Raw genomic sequence first — 24,220 nt, forward strand, 5'->3', positions numbered from 1 at the left:
ACTGTTAATTTTATCAAAAATATGTATAGGACATTTTTTGCTTAGCATGAATGTTTTTATCAACTTTTGCGGTCAAAATATAATTAAAAATTTCCACCCCCCGAGATGGGGCGGCCCACCCCCGTGGTAAAAGCGCCTTTCGGCATCATACAGATTTTGATCCTTGGACTATCCACTACTTATTCTCAAATTTTCAAGCAAATCGATCCGTTCTGTAAAAATTGCGAGGTGAAAAGCTTCGGTTCTTGTACTATAAAAAATGTTGATGTACGATGTACCTAATTGCAAAAAAATCCATTTTCAGGTTATTTTTAAATATTGCGAACGACTTCAAATATTAACTGTTATGCTACTGTTTTTATCTTGGAAATAGACGGGTTCGGGGAAAAATCTTAGTTAACTTACCAAATTATCAGTTCCTATGTAGTTATTTACGTACAGCAAGTTGAGCCACCAGGATTGTTGGCATCTATCCCTCTCTACACCTATTTTTGAGTCCCAAAAAGGTCCAGACCCAGTTCGGTACAGAAACGTCGTATAAAAACCTACCACGACCGCGTATGCGGGTGTTAACCTGGAAGAAGATTAAACATAATAAATATCTTCGACAAAGTTTCACTACCCTTCTGTAATGTTTACAATTTGTTCCTCTCTAGAAAAATAGTTCAATGGGTTGACGTAAAGATTTGATTTATTAAATCTAGTTTCCCTGCTATCGAAATTCCCCATTCTCACATATGGATCAGAGGCATGGACCCTAACCAAAACAGACGAATCCTCTGTATCGATTTTTGAAAGATACTACCAAAATATTCGGAGCGATCTGTGAAAACGGAATATGGAGGCGTAGATATAACATAGAAAAGCACATGGCTCCGATGAAGTGGATGCTGAAATACTACAGTTTTTGGGAGAAAATGAAATTAAAGCACTGTGTGCAGTGGCGGCTCGTGGCTTTAGGGACAGGGTCGGCAAGGTTTTGTCTTCTCAGATAGGTATGCCATCTAATTACAAGGCTTCAATTTCATAAAAGATTTTTGGTTTTTGTTTTTTTTTGTTTTGTTTTTTTTTGTATTTTTCCTATAAATTTAGAACCTTAACCTGTTTATAAATTAACTCTAGTCTATGTTGTTTCGAAGTAGCAAAATGGAACGTCATTGTAAAATCCATTATTGCTTGGAGATATTTTAAAAGTTTTTTTCTATTGACATTTAAGACAAGCTTGACATTCTCTCTTGTTTCATGGTGTTTCGACAATACGTTTTGACTCTTTTGAGACAAGAGAAATCCCGTTTATTTGTGGCAGAATTTGCCCACATTTGAGGACAATAATTATTTATTAATTTCGAGAACAGTTTGTTGTACCTAATGAATTGCAGTATATAAAATTATAGATACATATTATTATGTATCACTTTATCAATCAAAGATAGAGTAAACATTTTAATTTTTTAATTATAACGCGGGCACATAAATTTGATACACCCTGTATATTGATTTGTAACTATTTAGTAGAAGGTAGCTTTTACGCAGTGGGTCTATCCTTAATGAGTTTTTCCCTGAAGACTTAGACATTTGTAAACAAAGTGACGTGAAAATACAATTTATTTCGGATTATAATTTAAAAAGGTTGTTTGTTACGGGAAAGGTAAGATCCACAGGTAGCTGTAATTATTAGTTTTTAGGAAAATAAAGGTAGAGAGATTTGGAATTTTAAGGCTGTTTTGTTTAAGCACAAGAATATGTGTATAATTTCCGGAAAGTGATTAGGATGAATAGAAGTATTGTTTGAAAGAATGCCTGGGTTTTTTCGAATGAAAAAGATGAATGTGGATAGAGAAATGTTTCTGATTGGCTTGGCAATTTAGAATGGGGAAAGGGAAGTTTGAATGTTGAGACAGTTTGGAAAAGAAAGATTTGTGTGGCCGGCATCCGAGAAGGGCAGTCGAAAGTTTTCGCGGATAGTTCAGAAGCAAGTACTAGTGGTTGTTTGATAGTGGAGAGTAGCTGAAAAGTGGAACGAGAGACAAATCAAATTGAGAAGAAATACCTCTTTGATTCTGTAAAGTCCAAGAGAGTAAGTTACAAGAATTATAGTATTAAAATTATTTGTGACACCAAGTAAAAAAGATACTTGGGTCTCAGGAGATTATTATTGAGAGAAAGAGAGGAGAGAGTTTTGGAGTTTATTGAACGAGTACTGGTCAAAAGCGGCCTGGCTTGTGTTTTGGAGAAATAGTTGCTGGTATGCTGCTGGATCGATGCTGAGAATGGAGAGGGCTTTGATTGGTAGCCTAACATAATCAACAAGGAAGAGCTGTTTGGGTCAAGAGGAGACATCATTGTGTGTGAATCAAAAAGGTCAGTCAATAACTTATGTGATAGATGTTCTTTATAATCAGAAGTTAAAAATTTTGCGTAAAAGCATATGAATTAAGATTCCAACATTTCAAAAATTTAATAGGAAGTATAAATATTTTTGCAAATACCTAAATTTGTTTGTTTAGCTTATTTTATTAATGTTGTCAGGAACAAAGCGATAAATATTTGTTTGAATTAGATTAACTATATGGTAAAAGTTTCATTTGGACAATTATGCCCACAGGATTTAATTGATAGATTTTCAGAGCATTGCTTTTGATAATAAAGGTATTTGTATTTGCTGATTAATGATTTTTCTATTTATTTCCTTTTCCTATTTTATCCCGATAAGGATCAACTAAGAGATACTGAAGCCACGAGAAAGGATAAGTATAACCTAAGATAATTTAGTTAATTTTTTTTATGACAAAAAGGCACCTTTAGATTTCTTCTTAATTTTTTTTGTATGATTTGTGTCAATTCAATAATTAATTAAATAAATACTAATTAATATAAAAGTAAGAGAAAGCAGATCATAACAATATTTTGTAACTTATCCCACCTTCCAAAAATATTTGGATCAGCATAAAACTGTTAATTCATTTTCTTATTTTATTTGATTAAAGAATGATGGATAATTTTTAGGGCCGATTTCTCATATCGAGTTCAACTCCAGTTTAACCTGAACTTTTAGTGAACGTCAGTTCAAAGTCAAAATCGTCTTTCTCAATTCACGTTCAACCGATGGCAGTTTAAACTTGAACGATGCTTGAACGGTGGAATTCGGCCGTTCAAAGATTTCTGAACCCAGTTCAGATGATTTCATGGATTACGCATGCGTTGTATTAACACGAAACGCTGTCATAATATAAATATATCCTATTTTATTATATTAAGCCTACCGATAAACGATAACATTATTTTTGTTTTTATAACATTTATTTATAATTATTAAAATGACTATTTGACTATACATACTTAAATTTAACTTTATTCAAAAACAGCATAAAAACGGTAGTTCAAAATGGCGACAGTTTTTTACCTTTTGCCATCTATTGGCATTTCTCGAAAGCTGTACAACGTGCACTGACATAAACGCGCAATGAGAAATGCATTCCAAACAAAACGGTAGTTCACCAGTGAACCTGGTTCAACTGAACCATAGATTACCGCAGGTATGAGAAATCGACCCTTATTAATGAACTTGTCTAATAGATATTTTGAAAATTCTTTGGCGCAACTTTTAAATTTTGAATCGTCAAAGAGGTCAATGACATATGACAGTGAGTAAATAAAGCGGAGGTGCAATAATTTTAACTTTTGCCCGGAGACCGTACGGCAGCGCCGTCATAAGTTTGCCTTACGCCTTACCAATTTATTTTTGATATCAAAAAATTTTAATCTGTCCTTTAAAACACCAAAAATATATTCTGTTTTATGGCTTCTACTCACGTCTGAAAACCTAAAAACCTCTCATAAATATTAGACGTAACGCGTATCGAAGAACAATTGATAATTGTGAATGACATGTTACCTCTATCAGTAGTTTCGTCTACTTCTACCGAAAAGGATCAAAATGTAACTACTAATAATTGATTCTTTCATCCTGTACTGTTTTAGGTACGCCGCTAAATACCTTCGAGTCAAAAGTAAATTAGAAAATTCCAGATCGTATAAACAATTTTATTTGTTCTCTATAATTAACTTGATTTAACGAATGTGCCGATTCATCATGTCCCCTAAATGTTAATTCCTGACAACTTAAAAAAATTACAATATCAATAATTAAACGACGTAAAACTACTTATTTCGTAATTTCATCCCGGGCGCGCTAGCAAGGTACGTGCCTTGCTGCCGTTTGCAGATCACCGATCGGCACATTGGTATCTGCCGAACTTGCCATTCAAATGAATACGGGGAATGTTTAATTTAAGGAAGCCTTAATTGAGATAACAGAAGGTATTATTGTGAATGGTGTAAACATGTATACTAACCTTATGTATCTAGCAATGTACAAAGCGAGAAAATTGATTCTTCCCTTTCTTTTATCCATTTCTATCAACAGTAACCGACACATTAAGAATCCACTTATTAATAAAAATGTATCTACGATGATGGGACCGTTCAGAAACATGGAATTCTCTGGACGTATTCCTTCCTAAAAAACAGAAGTAAGACATTTGTTAATTTAGAAAAGAACAAATTTTTTTTACATATCTCATCTTTATCACGATTAGGTAATGACAATTATTATATAGTTACATACTATGTCAATTATTGGGATGTCGGGAATGTGTAGATAATGCGTTCCCACCTCTATTTTTGTAGTGTCCCATCGATCGATGAGCTCGATTTTTTATCACTTACTTATCGGCGGCTTTACACAATAAGTATATTCTGTTTGCCGTTCACTACGTTCCAATCGACATGTGTTTTCATAATATCTTCTTCAGTTAGGTCTCTTTTTTCCATTGCTGTCTTTAGTTGTCCGTCCCACTGTAATCTAGGACGATCTCTTGTAACTATGTCCAGTGTTGTTAACTACGCAACTGAATATTTCCGTAGAGGATGCTTCAAAAATCCGTAAAAATTCGTAGTGCAGAAAATGACACTTGACAGACCAAAAAAAAAGAAGAAAAGTGACACTTGACAGAAAAAAAGAAGAAGAATGACACTTGACAGACCAAAAAAGAGGAAGAATGACACTTGACAGACCAAAAAGAAAGAAGAATGACACTTGACAGACCAAAAAAAGAAGAAGAATGGCACTTGACAGACCAAAAAAGAAGAAGAATGGTACTTGATAGACCAAAAAAGGAGAAGAATGATACTTAAAAATAGTAAAAAATCCCCATTTTAGCTTCTTGATGGCTGCAGCTGAAAAATCCGTAGAAATGTGGTCGATATCCGAAAATCCGAAATAATTTCGAAAATCCGTAGATCTACGGAAAAATCCGTAGGATTAACAACACATGTGCTGTCCACCCGGCGTTCGACAGCTCGTCAACAGAGGAACGAACGCGTTTCCATCCCAGCGCAACCCCACTACGTGCCACCTCTCCGATGAAGCCAAGGAGTGATGGTTACCGAGAGTGTACTTAAGAAGAGAATCGAATGATAAATCATGTCAAAAATGATTTATTACAAATGTCACTTACAAATGTTTAAATTGTGAAAATTATGGTAAAAATGGATAAAACACCTTCAAAAATTATAATTCTTACAGAAAACGAAGTTCGTCAGAAGAATCCCATCAGAAATTGTTTGCAATCCTTTCTTGAATATTATGAGAGATTTTCGGAGGTCCCATAAACAAAATTTAACAGTAACTGAATTAGGTGAGAAGAGGAGACCAAAAATTGAAGTTAGATGATCGAAAAAGACTATATTTGATTCCGTTTTTTGTTAACCTAGAAGATAAATTAATGTTATTTAATACGCTTAATCAAAATTTAACCCTCACGCTCACGCACAAGTTGTAGTCTATTTGACTAACAACTTCAGTAAGAAACTGGGTTTATTTATTATGTATTAGTTGCTACAAATAAACTCTATTATTATTGTAGCGTGATTAGTGTAATTACTTCTAATTACAATAAAACTAGCGGTTCGTAATTTATATACGACTTTATTTATATAAGTTACAGACGAATTTATCTTATACACTTTACTTTACAACTTTTAGCTTAAAACTAAACTCTATTTACAAATATGTCCTATTTATATATGCGATACAGATATTCCAGAAATATCTGTATATCTCCAGCTATGTCCATGTGACTCGACCGCTTGCACGTCATCGGCGCTGCATCGGCGTATCTCGAAACATCGATAGTGTTCTGTCTGTGCGGAGACGGGAGCTGGTATACGAGGGTAGGTCAATAATTATTTTGTTACACTGCTTCCCTCTTAAGATCTGAGCGTCCCGATCAGCAACTCTAGATGGCCCAGGATGGCGGAATCTACAGGATTCTCCAGCTCTGCATACACCCCTAGAAAAGAAGTAACAGTCTACTGTCTTTGAAGGGTATGACATCTTCGGGTTCATGCAACACACAGTAATCCGTACGCCAGTTTCTCTGAAGATCACTTCCAGCATGCTTCTCACAATCTTCCAATCCAGATTTTCTACTGCATGGCCAATTTTTGGTAAAGCCAAATCTTTGATGTCATAATTACAGACCATTTTCTTCAAATTAGTTAGAGCACGCCATATGTTCTCGTAGCTTGGCGTGTCCGTATAAGACTTCCTGGTCACTATATACAGCAAAGATCGAGGACCATCTTCCAATCGCAATACTCTTCCAATTTTAGGTTGTTGATTCCTTAACTCGTCCAGGCGGCCGAACTTTCTATTGAATACGGACGAGATTCCTTTAGTCATCTCGAGGTCTTGGGCAACACAGTGGGCTAGAGAGACGTTTTCTGGAACACCAAACAGATCTTGCTGAACTTCTGTGGTCACGCCGAATCTAGCACTCTTTCTTTCTGCGTAATTTGACATAAATTCCTTAAAACTTGGCTGTGGTGCATCTTTCATCTCCTGTTGGAGGACTCGTGCTTCTTCTGTTTCATTTGAGCCAGCATATGGTGCAAGACGATTTATGTGAATAACTTTTGGTTTACCGTTTGGCAACTTCTTAATTCTATATATTACGTCATTTATTTTCTTCTTAACTTCATATGGACCTTCCCATTGTCTTTGCAGTTTAGGACACAGGCCTCGACGACGTTGTGGATTATAAAGCCAGACAAGATCACCTACTTCGAAGCTTTCATTCTTGCAGCGAGAATCATATTGATCTTTCATTCTGTCACTGGCTATCTGGATGTGTTGTCGGGCAAGTTCATGAATGTTGTTCATTCGTAACTTCAGGCGGTCTACGTATTCTTCGCCTGCAACATATTCCTCGGAAGGTCTGCAGCCAAACTCTAGGTCGCAGGGCAAACGAACTTCACGACCCAACATCAGGCAGGTTGGTGTTTGACCTGTAGTTTCATTCACGGCCGAGCGGTAGGCCATCAGGAATAAATGAATGTGTTGGTCCCAATCTCGCTGATGTTCAGATACAACTTTGGACAAGTGTTTACCCATCGTTCGGTTCATCCTCTCGACCATTCCATCTGATTGAGGATGCAGGGGTGTTGTTCTGGTCTTATTGGCACCAATCAATTTACAAACGTTTTGGAAAAGAGCTGACTCAAAGTTTCGCCCTTGGTCGGAGTGGATCTCCAAGGGAACACCAAATCGGCTGAAGAATTCTTTAACAAGTACCTCTGCAACGGTAGCAGCTTCTTGATTCGGTAATGCATAGGCCTCGGTCCATTTCGTAAAATAGTCCATGGCTACCAGAATGTATTTATTTCCAGCATCGGTTTCTGGAAATGGACCTGCAATGTCGATTGCTACTCTTTCCATAGGACTTCCAACATTGTACTGTCTCATGGGTGCTCTCTTTTTACCAACTGGACCATTACCGGATGCACACAGTTCACATTTCTGGCACCATCTTCTTACATCATCTTTACAGTTCACCCAATAGAACCGTTCTCGAACCTTTTGCAGAGTCTTCGTAATACCAAAGTGTCCACCTGATGTACCGTCATGCAACTGACGCAATACTTCTGACACTTTACTTTTAGGTACAATCAACTGAAGCTTAGATTCTGTACCATCATCGTTCTCAAAGGTTCTGTACAAAAGATCATCTTTTAGTATCAGGCAATTCCATTGGCTCCAGTAGGCCTTGACTTCCGGACTACATGCACTAATGTTTTGCCAACTAGGTCTCTCACCTCGACGCATCCAATCCAATACTCTTTTTATACATGGATCATCTTCTTGGGCGTGTTGTAACTGTTGGGGCTGCCATTGTTCATTAACTACGGTAGTTCGTCTCACAGGGCAACGCTGTTCCTCTACTCTAAGCCGGTGATTACAACTTTCACCGCATGGCCGTATCGAGGAAGCATCTATATTTGAACGAACTCTTCCAGCCCTCTTCACGCGTCTCTTCGGCATCGTGTCACGAATCACCCTCCGTACCATTTCCACCAAACGTTCATCTTTTCTCTTATCGCCTTTTTCCATGGCTATTACTCCATTGTTTCGTGAAGCTTGGCTAGCTGCTTCGTGTACCAAGGCAATAGCAAGTGCTTCATCTAAAACTTTCGGTCTTGCTAGTCGTAAAGCTTTCTGTAGTTCATTATCTTTCAGCCCATTGACGAAGGTATCTACTGCAATTTCTTCTAAAACGCTGTCTGGCACCTCTGGATAAGCCAACCGCACCACACGAGCCACATCTGCTTCAAATTCTTGCAGATTCTCACTTGCTCGTTGACTTCTACTTCGCAGTTGTGCTTTGTATACTTGTTGTAGATGGGCATCTCCATAGCGCTTTTCTAGACGAGTGAACAAGGTCTGGTAACAATTTTCTTGACCCTTGGGAATTGACCTTAATATATCTGCAGCATCACCTCGTAAAGCAGCAGTCAAGGAAACAGCCTTTTCTTGTTCGGTCCAATGATTGGCGGTCGCAATAGCTTCAAACTGTCTAAGATATATGGACCAAGAGGACTTTCCATCAAATGGTGGTAATTTGAATCTCATATTATGCGACGTTTCGTCTCTCGGTAGTTCATCTTTCACTAAAGGATCTAACGTTGCTGCATTAACTGATGGTTGTACTTTTGTATCGGTTATCCTGCTCTCTAGCTGTTTGATCTTTTCTTCTACGGTCTCTACACTTTTCTGCATCTTATCGAATGTTCTAGAAACTTCTTCAAATTTCTCATTGTTCTGTTTACAAACTTCTTCTAGTTTTTCGTTGTTTTGCCTACAGACCTCTTTAATTATTTGAGAAGTCTCATCGAATCTTTTAGCAACATTTTCGAATTTCTCGTCGCTTTTTCTACTAACTTCTTCAAGTTTCTCGTCGCTTCTTCTAGAAGTTTCATCGATCGTTTCAGAAACAGTTTTTAATTTCGATAAGATTACTTGTTCTGCTGACTGGAAGTGGAACGTCTTTGGGTCTTCTCCGTTCTTCGTGAGGACATCCTCGAGTCGTGCTTGTAGGACTATCTTGAGCCCACTGCTGTCCAGATCCCGTTCCTCGAGCTGTTCACGGAGCTGTTTTACTGTAAGTTCTTGTAGCAACATCTTTGGTCGGCACACACGTACTTTCCAAAATGTCTTTTAACAGTCTTTCCGAATACCGAACAATCAACGCACTTTAACTATTCCCGACGAATAAAGTTCAAAAGTCTTTTAAAGTCTCTCTGTAATTCACTTATTTATATCGCACTAAGTTAACCGAACACCGACACCAACTGTAGCGTGATTAGTGTAATTACTTCTAATTACAATAAAACTAGCGGTTCGTAATTTATATACGACTTTATTTATATAAGTTACAGACGAATTTATCTTATACACTTTACTTTACAACTTTTAGCTTAAAACTAAACTCTATTTACAAATATGTCCTATTTATATATGCGATACAGATATTCCAGAAATATCTATATATCTCCAGCTATGTCCATGTGACTCGACCGCTTGCACGTCATCGGCGCTGCATCGGCGTATCTCGAAACATCGATAGTGTTCTGTCTGTGCGGAGACGGGAGCTGGTATACGAGGGTAGGTCAATAATTATTTTGTTACATTATTATGAAATCAGTTCTACTCGGTGTACTGAACCGGCAAAGAACTCAAACGGCAGTTATGCGATGGAGTGAGTTGGAACTCTGCTGTGGCAAAGGTACTTTGGACTGGAAAGATGCTTTGCCGGAACTGTGGCCGCAGTGAGCGGTAGCTGGCATCTCCGACTTGGAGCTGGCGGATGTGACAGCCACAAAAATTCTTTAACCAGCGTATATACTAGGTTGTTCAGTAAGGTTGTTGTTCATTTATGTTCAAACGACTTCTAATATAGGCTACTATTCTTGAACATTATTAATATAGCAAAATGTTTTAGTATACTTGGTTGTTCGAAACTCGGAATTAGTATTTTATGAGTTTTCTTAAATGGAACACCCTGTATTTTAGTATTGTAATGAGCTGATATTTTATGGTACCTACTTTTTTATTTCTTAAGCATTCCCTATACCTAAGTTCTTTAATTTGTGAGTTAATCGCAATTCTTTAAGCCAAACATTAATTGCAACAAAATGTACGTGAAATTTTATTAGGTGGCCGTGAAAATATTCAATCAAAAACAATTTTTCGAAAAAAAAATACAGTTTAATCTAGACCGATCCTTAACTTATTAATATTGAATAACATATCAAATACCTGTACCTAGTTAAGCTTGTTGGTGCGTAAAATATTAATAAAAACATACAATATTCTGCCTAGTTGGCTATGACGCTAATTATACTATTTTTATAGTTCCAGTTGCTTTTTTACCATTACTAATACGAATTTATTCTAATAAGGAACTGATTAATATGGTTTTTGTGCTAGAACTGTATTATAACAAAACTGTGCTAAGAGCAATAAGAATTTATCTTCAGCAATTCCCTGATAGACGACAACCAAGAAAGGAAACTTTTGAAAGTTTACTAGAACGGCTTCAACGGATTGGACACTTAGATTACCAGAAAAACTGATCGAACAAAAACTATTGTAAATGGATAAAATGAATTAAATAATATAATCCTTAGTGTTACTGAGGATCTGCATGTTAGTACGACCGTTCTCATAATCCAAGTGTCTAGTCTGTTGAAACCGTTTTAGTACACTTTCAAAAGTTTCTCTTCTTGGTTGTCGTCTATCAGGGAATTCCTGATGATAAATTCTTATTGCTAGTACCACATTTTTGTTATACTCTCCTATTACAAAACCATATTAATCAGTTCCTCATTAGAAAAATTCGTATTAGTAATGGTAACAAAACTACTGGAACTATAAAAATAGTATAATATCAAATATTTAAGCAAATTTAGTGTCATAGCCAACTAGGTAGAACATTGTATCTTTTTATTAATATTTAACGCACCAAAAAGTTTAACTAAGTACCTAGGTATTTTGATATGTCATCCAATATTAATAAATTAAGGATCAGTCTAGATTAATCTGTATTTTTTTTTCGAAAAACTATTTGTAATTGAATATTTTCACGGCCACCTAATAAAATTTCACGTAATTTTTGTTGCAATTAATTTTTGGCTTAAAAATCACGAATAACTCACAAATTAAAGCACTTAGGTATATCTAGGGAATGCTTAAGAAATAAAAAAGTACCATAAAATATCATCTCAGTACAATACTAAAATACAGGTTGTTCCATTTAAAAAAACTCCGAAAATACTCATTCCAAGTTTCGACCAACCCTGTATATTAAAATTATACATTTCGCTACATTAATAATGTATAACAATAATAGACTATATTAAAAATCGTTTGAACATAAATCGAAATTTTGATGTCAAATCGCTACAATTCTTCTTCTTCTTCAAGTGCCGTCTCCTAATCGGAGGTTGGATATCATCATTACTATCTTTACTCTATCCACCGCTGCTCTAAAGAGTTCTATAGAACTGCATCTAAACCAGTCCCTTAAATTCTTTAACCATGACACTCTCCTTCTTCCTATACTCCTTCCGCCTCTTATCTTTCCCTGTATTATCAGTCTTAGCATTTCATATCGAGGTCCCCTCATTACGTGTCCCAGATATTGTAACTCTCTTATTTTTATTGTGTTTATTATTTCGCATTCTTTACCCATTTCTCGCAGTACTTCCGTGTTCGCTTTCATCTGTGTCCATGCTATTCTAAACATCCTTCTGTAACACCACATTTCAAATGGCTGTAGCTTATTTATGTGTTCTTGCTTTAATGTCCAGCTTTCAAGTCCATATTGTAGTATCGAGAACACGTAGCATCTCAAAGCTCTTACTCTCAGTTCTAAGCTAAGGTCTTTGTTGCAGAGAACTGTTTTCATTTTTACAAACGCATTTCTTGCTATTTCTATCCTGGTCCTTATTTCTGTTTTTTGATCATTTTTCTCTGAAATCCAGGTTCCTAGGTATTTATATTTATCAACCCTTTCTATCGGTACATTTCCCAAATGTATGCTTGTTTGTATGTTTGTTTTCTTAGTTATTATCATGTATTTGGTCTTTTTTATATCCATTTTTGAAATGGAATGAGAGAAAACTTGAAAAAAAAAAGAGAAAACTTGAATATCTGGGGCATATAATGAGAGGTAGCAGATACAGGATGCTGCAGTTAATACTCAATGGAAAGATCGACGGAAAAAGAGGAATTGGTCGAAAGAAATATTCATGGCTCCGAAACCTTCGTCAATGGACTGGCTTATCAGCAGATCAATTGTTACATGCCGCACAAGATCGAGAACGATATCGGCAAATTGTTATGGAAGCTACCCACGCCTAAAAATTTGGGCACGGTACTTAAAGAAGAAGAAGATATCCATTTTTAGTCCATATTCTTCACAGAAATTGTTTGTTTTGTTTAGTAGTAGTTGGAGTTGTTCAGCAGAGCTTGCCTTAATCACGGTGTCATCTGCATATCTTATGCTGTTAATAGATCTTCCGTTAATTATTATTCCTTCACTTTGAGATAGCAATGCTTCTTCAAAAATGGCTTCACTATATGCATTAAAGAGTAATGGAGACATAATACATCCCTGCCGAACTCCTCTCCTGATTTCAATTTCTGGACTGGGTTCGTTATCTATTACAATTTGTGCTCTTTGATTCCAGTAAAGGTTTGTTATTATTCGTAAGTCCCTTTTGTCTATGTTTTTTGTCTTTAGAATTTGGACTAATTTTTCATGTCTTACTTTGTCAAAAGCTTTCTCAAAATCAACGTAACAAACATGCACATCCACATTCATGTCCATGCATCTTTGAGCTAACACATTAAAAGCAAATAACGCCTCTCGTTCCTAGTCCGTTTCTGAACCCAAACTGACTATCATCTATTCCTTCTTCTAGTTTTTTATTTATACGACCATGTATTATTTTCAAGAATAATTTGAGAATGTGACTTATTAATGATATTGTTCTGTATTCACTGCAATCTTTAGCGTTTGTATTTTTAGGGATAGCACAAAAGGTTGAGAGTAATCATTGTTTTGGTATGTTTCCTGTTTTGTACACTGTGTTAAACAAGTCTACGATAATGTCTAAGGTTTCATCATTTATGCATTTTAAGCTACAATTCTACAGGGTGCGAATGTTGCTACGAAATTGATAAAAAACGTAATTATCTTTTAAACTACCTCGTATAATATTACAAAACCCTATATCTAATTAAAGAAGGCATCGAGGAGAATCCAAAAGTGTAAAAATATACAGGGTGTTCCATTTAAAAAAAACATAAGTTTGTGTCACCCTGTCATTATGGGAGGCCCTGTATGTTTAAAAATATTTTAAAATTATGTTCCTATCTTTACCCCAACTTTTACCTAAATAACTTTTTTTCGTATATCTTACGACAAACGAGTAATTGGACTTTGTCACACTAATGCCCCACCCTGTATATTTGTCAACACAGTTTTTCTGGGCCAAAGATGAGTTTCAATTGAGCAAGCCTCTTAATAACATATATAGCAACACGCTTCATTTATTATTTTTTTAATTGCTAATTTTAAATATTAACTTTCTTTTCCAAACGAAAATAATATGGGTCATTTAAAATTCACAATTCTTTCTATACGAAACCAGATGGTAATGGCATGGCCTGTTCAGTCTCAGTTTAAAAATTCCCCATTAAATAGTAAACCTTATCAGACCTTATGCCAATGAATCACTTTTTGAATGCATTCGAGGACGCATCGTGACAGAAATGTTTTCAGTTTTTAAAACATCAGATAAAGGACCAGCCTCTTTATGTCGATAAATTAGTCTTCAACGTAAAACCACAGACATGTGTTTTTTTTTTCAGTATAATCACAGCAACCACCCGGCGCGGACACACCACCATACTTGCAAAGAATAACAAACCCTCTTTCGAGCAATATTCACTCTATTTTACCGACATAAATAAATATAATAGAGAGATTTTGCACCTCTTAAAATAACCGCTGATTTTGGCTCCGCTATGGTTAACTTTATTAAGAGGAAACAATAGCGATCAACAGGTAGCAAAAACGCGTTCCAAGATTGCGGCTGTAATTTTGAATGTTTTTTCGAGATATTTGGCACACGTATTCGTAATATAATAAATTACTCTGTAATTAAATACAATATTAAAAAACCGAGCCTGTACCGCCATTAAGAAGAACAAAAAAATACACTTTCTTCAAATAAACTTTTTTATCCGATGCCTAAATTTTGTGTAATTTTGGAACTACTAAAATTTTTTATTTCATTAGTAGTTCCAAAATGACACAAAATGTAGGCATCGGATAAAAAAGTTTATTTAAAGAAAGTGTATTTTTTTGTTCTTCTTAATGGCGGTACAGGCTCGTTTTTTTAATATTGTATTTAATTACAGAGTAATTTCCACATATTAATATATTTTTTAAATTAGGCTCTGTACCGTCATTCTTTATTATATGACGAATACGTGTGCCAAATATCTCGAAAAATTATTCAAAATTACAGCCGCAATCTTGGAACGCGTTTTCGCTACCTATTGATCGATACTGTTTCCTCTTAAGCATAACATCAGATAAAGGACCAGCCTATTTATGTCGATAAATTAGTCTTCAACGTAAAACCACAGTCATGTGTTTTTTTTTCAGTATAATCACAGCAACCACCCGGCGCGGACACACCACCACACTTGCAAAGAATAACAAACCCTCTTTCGAGCAATATTCACTCTATTTTACCGACATAAATAAATATAATAGAGAGATTTTGCACCTCTTAAAATAACCGCTGATTTTGGCTCCGCTATGGTTAACTTTATTAAGAGGAAACAATAGCGATCAACAGGTAGCAAAAACGCGTTCCAATATTGCGGCTGTAATTTTGAATGTTTTTTCGAGATATTTGACACACGTATTCGTAATATAATAAATTACTCTGTAATTAAATACAATATTAAAAAACCGAGCCTGTACCGCCATTAAGAAGAACAAAAAAATACACTTTCTTCAAATAAACTTTTTTATCCGATGCCTAAATTTTGTGTAATTTTGGAACTACTAAAATTTTTTATTTCATTAGTAGTTCCAAAATGACACAAAATGTAGGCATCGGATAAAAAAGTTTATTTAAAGAAAGTGTATTTTTTTGTTCTTCTTAATGGCGGTAGAGGCTCGTTTTTTTAATATTATATTTAATTACAGAGTAATTTCCACATATCAATATATTTTTTAAATTAGGCTCATCTGTACCGCCATTCTTTATTATATGACGAATACGTGTGCCAAATATCTCGAAAAAATATTCAAAATTACAGCCGCAATCTTGGAACGCGTTTTCGCTACCTGTTGATTGCTACTGTTTCCTCTTAAGCATAACGATTACGGCAACGTTAAAAAGCAGAGTTTTTGCAGCCTGTAAGTAGGTTTTTCGTGTCATCGTTATCGTTATTTAAATATAACCTCACTTCACAACGTTATTGTAATTTTAAGCATATACTTGAACAGTTTTTGATATTTTAATTTATAGGTAATCAAAATTAGAATCTATGTAAATGTAATTTTACTGATTTTTTTACATTCTGGCAACAAAGCAATTTAACCATTACTATAACGATAACGATAAGCACTACTTTAAACCTCCGTAAATTACGGAATCCCTTATGTTTAATAACGATAACGGATCATATATTCGCTACTGCGCAGACGTAGTGTAACGATAACCATAACGGAATTGCAAAATAAGAGGTGCAAAATCTCTATATTATTGACAAGTTGTTGTTTTTACACTTATTTTAATTGTAAGTTAATTGATTCCGTTAATCACAACTGAACACATATTTACTTCATTATGTTGACGTGAAATAAAAAAAATGGTGCAATAATTATCGTATTTTATTAATGTAACATATTACCTACTCACCTCTAGAAAGAAGTTTGTATTGGCGATCGGTCCTCCAAAGAAGAATATCAAAGAATGCCCTCCGATGATGATTATCATAGACAGGAACTTAATACCACATATCGATTCCAGGTTCAAGTCGCTGGGTTTTGTGTGGAAAAACCTTTTTGTGGTGTTTATTAGAGAGAAACAGACGAAGGCCTCCACAATTTTGTTGGAACGTTGTTGTCTGAGGGCATCTACGTTGTAAACTGTGGTTTTTCTGATTTGCTTAAGGAACCAGCAATGTAGGATAGTGGCAAGAACGGTGAGCATTAGGAAGAGGCCGACAATTACCCTGAAAGAATAGAATTTTATCATTTTTCTATAATACACTCACCGGTACAAAAATTCCGCCACCCAAAATTTTTGATTAAGTTTAATAATTTATAACTTTATTATTTGTACTCTGATTTTCAAGATTCTTGCACCAGTTTGTAGGTACATGTATTGATATCGTTTGGTATTATTCCGGTAACAAAAAATTTTGCTTGCATGACGTTATTCAGGGGTGAATGGAAGCGTTATATTTTCTCCTAACTTTAAAAAATTCTGTGGAAAAATGGACTTTGGATTTTGTTTCATAGTCCTGTCATATTATCCCGGAGGCATCACTAAAATTTTGTTTTTTGAATTATCCGAATATCTCTTTTCTTGTAAGAGCTGTCCCATTTTTTGTAAATACAAACACTGATTGACTCATAAAATAGAGGTTGGATTGATAAGATTAGAATGGCCCGCATGCAGCCCAGATCTCAATCCTGTTGAGAATTTATGGGATGAATTATAAAAAGCTATTCGCCGTCATCCTAGGCCTCCAGAAAATTGGGTACAGTTATGGCCCTGGTAGAGGAATATCGGGCTATTCCCCAGGCAGGTATAACACATCTTTATTCGATGCCAAACAGATTGCGAGAAGTCGTTGCTGCAAGAGGTGGACATACCCGCTATTGAATTGATTTGTTTTGTTGTTAATTTTAGTGCGCTTGATATTTTTAATTAAATAAACCTTCAAAGCAGTGTTTTTATTTACAGTTCTTACAAGAAAAGAGATATTCAGATAATTAAAAAAACAGAACCTTAGTGATACCTCCAGGATAACACAAAAGGAGTATGAAACGAAATCAGCCCTCCAATTTTTCCACAGAATTTTTTAAAGTTAGGAGAAAATACAACACTTCCATTTTTTTGTTACCGGTATAATAACAAACGACATCAATACATGTATCTACAAATTGATGCAAGAATCTTGAAAATCGGAGTACAAATAATAAAGTTATAAATTGTCAAACTTAATCAAAAATTTTTTGTGGCGAAATTTTGTGCCAGTGAGTGTATATTACAACAGTATTATTTGCTCAGGATTACACTTAAGAGAAATAATAGTTGCGTTCGCGGGTACCTGAAATTGTCAGAAAATTGGATAAATTGTCAGAACACGCATGCGCACTTTAAAATAATATAAATAATATCGTTAGCGGTTTGAAACTTGTACTTTTCTGATAAAATTGTTCAAATTCAATGCACAAAACTGCCACTAACAGCGCTGGCGAAAACTGTCAAATCCCCTCTACTCATCGGCTCACAGCGAATAGATATCAACTCCTGTACACAAATCATAGCCATCTCACTGCTTCTTCTTCTTAAGGTGACGTGCATTCCTGCGTAGGCGTCCACCATACATAGTCTTGTCAGGTGAGATGTTAGACAGTCAGTTCTGTTTTTAGCAGGATTTAGAAGTATTTTATGACTGTGGATACCTGTCCATAGTGTCCATTGACGAATATTGCTCAGCCATGACATCTTTTTATATTCCAGATATCTCTTACCCTCTTGCTTTCCTTCTAATCCTATACTAAAATCACAATAAAGATGCACTAGAAATAAAAAAAATAATGTGTGTGTACTTTGTACGCACGTAAGAAGATATTCTTCTATTATATAATAGGTAATTTAAACGAAGTAAATATACTTGACAGGTTATTTGTATTTTATTTAAAAATCAAACTAACTTTCTTATCTACCACTTTCAAAAAATTTTTATTAAAACAACCAAAAATAACAAAAAAATATGAATCGCCCAGGATTTGAACCCGCGTCATTCCAATCTCAGAGCTAACGCATTACCAACTACTCCAGCGAGGTCGTTGTAACTGACATGTAAGTTTCTGATATAATTACACAACACGGCGACATATATTGTAAAAATGTTATGCTTACATAATATTTTATTATTTTACTACAGAGAAACACAAATCCAAAAACACAAGAATTATAATAAATAATACATTTCCTAAAAACACTAATATATTCTTTTAATGACTTATTTGTACGGTTACAGATACATACATATCTATCATGAAAGATTAGCACTGAACTACATACTTTCTGTGTACATACTGTCTGCGCAGGCGTGCAGATTTATGTAGAATTTTACCCTCAATCGAATCGCGCCTAAAGAAGAATATCTTCAAAAACCAAGACACGTTGAATGTTACGAGGAGCACTCCCGAATTCAAGTTTGTTAAAGGATCTGGCCTTTAACGTCCATTCTTCCATTCCGTGCAAGACAACAGACCAAACGTAATACTTTAGCATCTTGTGTCTCAGGTTGAAATTCAACTTGCGATCAACAAGAAATTTATAAGGTTTCAAAAAAGCATTTATGGTTTATTCCGGTTTATTCTACTCCGCTCTTTATTTTAGTCTCAGGATTATAACTATCGTTTAGCAGACAACAATCCAAGTAGTTTAAACTACCTGGCTTGCTCGACTTCTTCTCCAGCTACATAAATATCATAGCATTTGGGTAATTATTTCTACCTATAATCATTGTTTTTGTCTTCTTGATAATATATTTTCAAACCCCTTCACATGCAAGAGTTAGATCATTTACAAGACATTGAAGATCTTCGATGCTATCTAACCACTATTGCTGTGCCATCGGCATGCTTAAGGGTAGGGGAGCCCAAGCGGGGATTTTTGCAGTTACTCGAGCGCGTCAGAAAATCACATAAGGAGAAACCTTGTACCCTGTAAATGTACCCCGACCTACCATATATTGGCTTTTAACACAGGGGAGTTCGTTAAGGGGGGACCGAAAAAAGATCTATCCTTAGAAAAACTCGAAATCGTGAGATTAAGATTAGGTAAGTTAAGTACACGCAGAACAGTGTATATTTCAAAAATTGGATGGTTTGAGCGGAGCGGAGCGTAAGGAAATGGTCGAGTCACAAAATTTCACAAAAAAAGCGAATATTTCGCGAAATGAACGTCAGATCGAAAAACTAAAAAAGACGTATTGAATATTTTTTTCAAATCTATCGAATGATACCAAACACGACCCCAACGGAGAGGGGTGGGGGTAAATTTTAAATAGGAACCCCGCGATATGTCGCGAAATTAACATCAGATCGAAAAACTGAAAAATAAACGTATTCAATATTTTTAAAAATCTATCAAATGACACCAGACATGACCCCCACGCAGGTGGGGTGGGGGGTTACTTTAAAATCTTAAATAGGAGCCCTTATTTTTATTGCCGATTTGGATTCTTTACGTAATAACTTTTATTCGAGACATTTTTTCGAATTATGGATACATGGCGCTATAATCGGAAAAAACGATTGTTGGAAATGGAAAATTAAATTAAAAAATGGAAAGTCTCCACTAAAATGGAAAACTTAACTTTTTTTGATTTTAGGACCTAATCTTCACAACCCAATAGGTCCGTGTAACGCTCGAGTAACTGCAAATATAGCATACTTCCCTCCCCTACTATAATGTTGGTACCTAGTAAATATGCCGTTTACTTTAATACCCTTATTAGAATCTGCAACTGCATCTACGACAGAGGCGGATCCAGAGGGGGGTCACGGAGTCATGACCCCCCCCAAACGAAAATAAATATCAATTCAATAATCCTAAAACAAAAAAAAACCGAGAACTGTCAAACAAAAAAAAACTTAGGCCCATCCAAAAAATAATTGAAAACTCACTTATCCTAGGGGTGACCTAAGACTAAGTGACCTTGCATCAGAAAAAAGTAATTAAATCATCCTCAAGATCCATAACCCCCCTCCAAAAAAATTTCTGGATCCGCCACTGACTGCGAATGCTTTTTCTACATATGAGTTAAAGAAATCCTTAAAATTTAGTAATTTTAAAAGTTAATTAATTTTAATTCACTAAATCGAAACTTTTTTGCTAAAGAATATGTTTTAGTTTAATATTTTGGTTCACACGTGCCGACTTTTTCATTTTTAACATAAAAATTTACCCATTGGTGAATCTGCCTATTTTTAAATCCTGCTTGATAGCGTTGTGCGTAATCGTGTAAATTAAATAATATAAATTATATTAACATTAACATAAAACAGTTTTTTTAATTACAGGCAATTAACCAATAAAAATTGAAAACGATGTAATATTACGCAAAAATACATGGTATAATCACACTGAAATCACTTCTGACTTTTTTACTATAAGCGGTTTTAATAGCTTGTTTTTGTAGATGATCATCATCATCCATCACCTCCAATTTGTCCATTGTTGACAATAGGCCTCCTTTATTTATTTCCATCCAGGCCCGGCCCTAGGGAATTTGCCGCCCTGGGTAGACCCAAAAGCTCAAAAATTTCACCATGGCTCTACATTTGCTGAAATCTATCACTTGATGCATTAACGGCTGTGTCTATAATTTTTAAATAGAACTCAACTTAATATCATTTTTCACTTTTCTCTTTCTTCTATTACTGTGCCTCCAATTTTCGGATTCTCGATTTCTAACTTTGATGATAGCTCTTTTGCGTCTGTCAAATAGCTCTGGAATTTTAATCACTTTTTATCACTTCTGAGAGACCTAAAATGGATTTCCGTTTTTTCTAATAAACTTACAGCTTGATATACTCCCATATCAATACTCTGCAGTGATTTGCTGACTACGCCGATGTGTAGTAAAATATCATGTTATATTACCACAGAGCAAAGAAAAGTAAAATCACGAATTTGATTTGCTAAACAGCTAGCCTCATGAGCAACCATTTTATCGTTGTTTTTATTGATAGTCGTTTCTACAAAAGCATTGTAGATTTCTTCAATTTGGTATCTGATGGGAGTAATGGCATCAATTCTACTTTCCCATCTAGTTTCGGAGAAAAGTTTCAATTTTAGGCTAGAAATATGATTTTTCAGTACAGCCCAACGATAAATAGATGCTGAGAAAAAGTTGTAAATTTTTGTCACTAAGGAAAAGAAAGAAACTGCAAACTGTGAGGCTTTAGCAGCATCGTTCACGACTAAATTAAGTGCATGGCTAGGCTAGAATATGGGACAAAAAATGCTCTAGGATTTATTTTCAAACTTTTGTTTTGAACTCTTAAGTGCTTCCCTTTCATTTTTGCCCTATTATCATACCCTTGTCCTCTCATATCTTCCAAAGGTATTCCCAGTTCATTCAGTTTTTGTAAAATAACTTCTATAAGTCCCAAGCTAGTGGTTGCGCAAGTACAGGCACAAATTTAAGAAAATGTTCTGCAATTTTTACACTTTGTGAAGAACAGAACCTAAATCGACAAAACGTACAACAATAGTCATCTGCTCCACTCCAGAAATATCAGGATGTACAATCTAAAATTATGCTATAATACTGTGCTGATTTCAAAAAGTTTAAAATTTTATTTTTGATTTGGTCATAGAGGAGCTGAATAATTTCGTTATGAATACGTTTTCCCAAGTAGTGATGCTGATTGTTACTACCATTCGTTGTTCTCCTAATGTGCTCCACTGGACACATGTGATGATTCTCAGAGACGTCGTTGAACAAAAAAGAATAGAAAACAGAATAAATGCAATAGAATGTTGTTTTGGAGAAGAAGCTATAGATTAACACGAATGGACAAAGTTAGCAATTAACGAATTAAAGAACGAATGAATGTGAAGGAGACACTAAATGACGATACAGAAAAACGAAAATTACTCTGGTATAGATAATATGCGAAGGATGAACGAGACAAGAATACCGCTGGGAACTTGTAAATTGAAATCAATAAAGAAAGAGGAAAAGAGGACGTTCTAGCTTACAGTGGAACAGAAAAATAAGAAATCTAACAAGTCAGGAAATAAAATTCGAAATTATTTATCCTCTGAGTTTTTTAAGTTGGAAAAATAAAGCATAACAGAGTGGCGAAATACTCGACAAGGGAAATCTAAATTGCATTTCACGTCCTGTCATTCACCGTGATAATAATTTTAGCGAACTATTTCCTTAAATATTCACCAAAGGTGAATAAAGTATAAAGTAAAAGAAAAGAAAAGATGGTTCAGATTTGATTACAGTACAGAGCCTCTACTATGTGCTTATACGTATTTCGGAATAACCGTTTCCTCATCGGAGCCCCTGGTTAGAGGCCTCCTCCTCTATCCTTTATCCTTCGTAAGGATGTGGTGACGTTATGGTATTTGACGAATGGTTGCTATCCATTCTTCTCTCTCCTGGGCGCGGTGTGCTGCCGCAGGCAGAGAGTAACCGGTGGCGCATTTTATTTGGTCTGACCATCGGAGTGGCGATCTTCCTCGAGTTCTTTTACCCTCTACCTTGCCTTCAACTACCAACCTCTCCATGCCTTCTCTTCGTCTGGTAAGGTGTCCAAAGTACCTCAATATATTTTGGTTGATGGTGGTGGTAAGCCTAGTGTTGATGTCGAGTTCTGATAATATTGAGATATTTGTACGATGTGCTGTCCAGGGTATGCGCATCATTCTACGGTATACCCAGATTTCAAAGGCCATTATACGTCGCGAGTCGGACTTTTTAATGGTCCAAGTTTCTGAAGCATAGGTAGCGATAGGAAAGATAAGCGTCCGTACCAGGCGCAGTTTCGTGTTCCTGGTTATGGCCGTATCTTTCCATATTTTAGTGAGTTTGACCGTTGCTGATCTGGCCATTGTAAGGCATCGGCGTATTTCTTCTTCGCATCCACCATTGTTTGTGGTAACAGAACCTAAGTAATTGAAACGGCTTACCACTTCAAACCCCGCTACGTTTCGTATTTCCGGCTGGTTATTTCTAATTCGATCGATTATCATTACCTTGGTCTTCTGTACATTAATTTTAAGTCCATATTCACGACTAATAGTATCTAGTCTGTACATGATGTATTCAAGTTCATTTGTTGATGATGCTAGTACTAAAGTGTCGTCGGCATAGCGGAGATTGCTGATTTTTCGGCCTCCGACTGATATTCCTCCTAGTCATCCGTCGAATACAATGCGCATGATGTGTTCGCTATATATATTGAATAACGTGGGAGAGATAATACATCCTTGACGAACACCGGCTTTTAGTTTAAAATTATCGGAGTATGTGTTGTTGACTCTTACGTTTGCTGTGTTGTTGATATACAGTTGTTTCAGCAGGTATATTAGCTGTTCGGGGGTACCCATGTCTCAGTATTCCCCACATTTTATGCCACTTTACATTATCGAACGCTTTCGAGTAGTCGACGAAGCACAAATATGTTTCTAGATTAAATTCTCTAGATTTTTCTATAATTTGTTTGAGATTAAGAATTTGTTCTCGTGTGCCTCTTCCAGGGACAAATCCACATTGTTCTTGTGGGATCTGTGGTAAAAGTATTGATTTTAATCTCTCGTTAATTATAGTTAGAAGGACTTTACTTGCGTGGGATATCAGGGCTATAGTGCGGTAGTTATTACAATCAGTTGGTGAGCCTTTCTTATAAATGGGTATGAAAGTAAGCTTACACCAATCATCTGGCCATTTTCCTGTGTTCCAGATTTCATTACACAGTTTGAACATCACTTCAACTCCTATGTCTCCCATTTCTTTAAG

At 35.6% G+C, this 24,220-nt stretch overlaps 1 protein-coding gene across 1 annotated transcript in view; it reads right to left on the reverse strand.

Annotated features, from left to right (window-relative positions):
- The window catches only part of LOC114328256 (nose resistant to fluoxetine protein 6-like), a 142,069-nt gene that overhangs the window by 39,467 nt on the left and 78,382 nt on the right, over positions 1 to 24,220 (reverse strand). Inside the window, exons 5-7 of the mRNA XM_050659611.1 lie at positions 16,351 to 16,666; positions 4,356 to 4,519; positions 406 to 574 (exon numbers count right to left, since the gene is read on the reverse strand). Of these exons, the coding sequence (XP_050515568.1) occupies positions 406 to 574; positions 4,356 to 4,519; positions 16,351 to 16,666 (649 nt within the window). The remainder of the gene's footprint in view (positions 1 to 405; positions 575 to 4,355; positions 4,520 to 16,350; positions 16,667 to 24,220) is intronic.

Source organism: Diabrotica virgifera, chromosome 8 (genome assembly GCF_917563875.1).
Source record: "Diabrotica virgifera virgifera chromosome 8, PGI_DIABVI_V3a".
NCBI lineage: Eukaryota > Metazoa > Arthropoda > Insecta > Coleoptera > Chrysomelidae > Diabrotica > Diabrotica virgifera.